Raw genomic sequence first — 897 nt, forward strand, 5'->3', positions numbered from 1 at the left:
CGCGGCCGGCGCCGGCACGGAGCAGCTCGCCCTCGGGCTCGCCCAGCGCCTCCAGGATGTCCTCGCAGTCGCAGTGCATGGCGCGCTCCTCCTGCTCCTCGCCCAGAAGGTCCTCCGTGATGGAGCCCAGCTTGGGTGCGCTGCGGCTCCGCTCTACCGGCGGCTTGTAGCAGCACTGCCCGTTAAGAAGCTTGCGCAGCGGCACCAGCGGGATGCTCTGCTCGCCCACCAGCTGCTGCTGCTGGTGCCGCGCGTCGTCCCGCTTTTTCAGGCGGCGGAACTCGGCCAGCGCCGTGGCCGAGGTCTGGTAGAGCAGCAGGGCCATGGCTTTCGCCTTCTCGGGCTTGGAGACGAGCACGGCGTGGCAGCGCAGCATCACCGCCTTGTGCTTCAGCTCGTGCCGGTAGATCCAGGCGAAGACGCGCGGCAGGCGCGGGTCGGCCACGCAGTAGGTGACGCGGTGCAGCAGGTAGAGGTGGCCGGGCCGCCGCAGCCCCTTGTCCTCAGCGTGGGCCATGCGGATGCCCTGCGCGCTGATGGTCAGCTTCATCTTGGTGCCCTGGCGACCCGCCTCGCTCTTGCTCCAGATCTTGCAAACGGCCAGGTCGGTGCAGCCCTCGCCTTTGGACTGGATGGTGGTGGCGTTGCCCAGGTAGAGCACGGTGTACGTGGGGTCCTCGCTGGTCACGCGGAATTTCCGCCGCTTGGAGCGGAACATGCTGCCCACGCGGTGCAGCGCGCTCTCGGGGCAGGCGCGGGCCAGGGAGGTGAGCGCCGAGTAGTGCACGCTCACCGCGTAGCCCTTAGGCTTGCTCTGCCGCCGCGCCTCGCCCGCGACCAGCTCCACCTTGCTCCTCTTCCAGGGCAGCATCGCCCTGCGAAGCCGCGGCTACGCGC

At 69.7% G+C, this 897-nt stretch overlaps 1 protein-coding gene across 1 annotated transcript in view; it reads right to left on the reverse strand.

Moving 5' to 3' along the window:
- The window catches only part of FAM43A (family with sequence similarity 43 member A), a 1,303-nt gene extending 412 nt beyond the window's left edge, over positions 1-891 (reverse strand). Inside the window, exon 1 of the mRNA XM_031555063.1 lies at positions 4-891. Coding sequence (XP_031410923.1) covers positions 4-871 — 868 coding nt within the window. The 5' untranslated portion in view covers positions 872-891. The remainder of the gene's footprint in view (positions 1-3) is intronic.
- Between the last annotated feature and the right edge of the window lie 6 nt (positions 892-897).

The sequence above is a fragment of the Meleagris gallopavo genome, chromosome 11, assembly GCF_000146605.3.
Source record: "Meleagris gallopavo isolate NT-WF06-2002-E0010 breed Aviagen turkey brand Nicholas breeding stock chromosome 11, Turkey_5.1, whole genome shotgun sequence".
Lineage (NCBI taxonomy): Eukaryota > Metazoa > Chordata > Aves > Galliformes > Phasianidae > Meleagris > Meleagris gallopavo.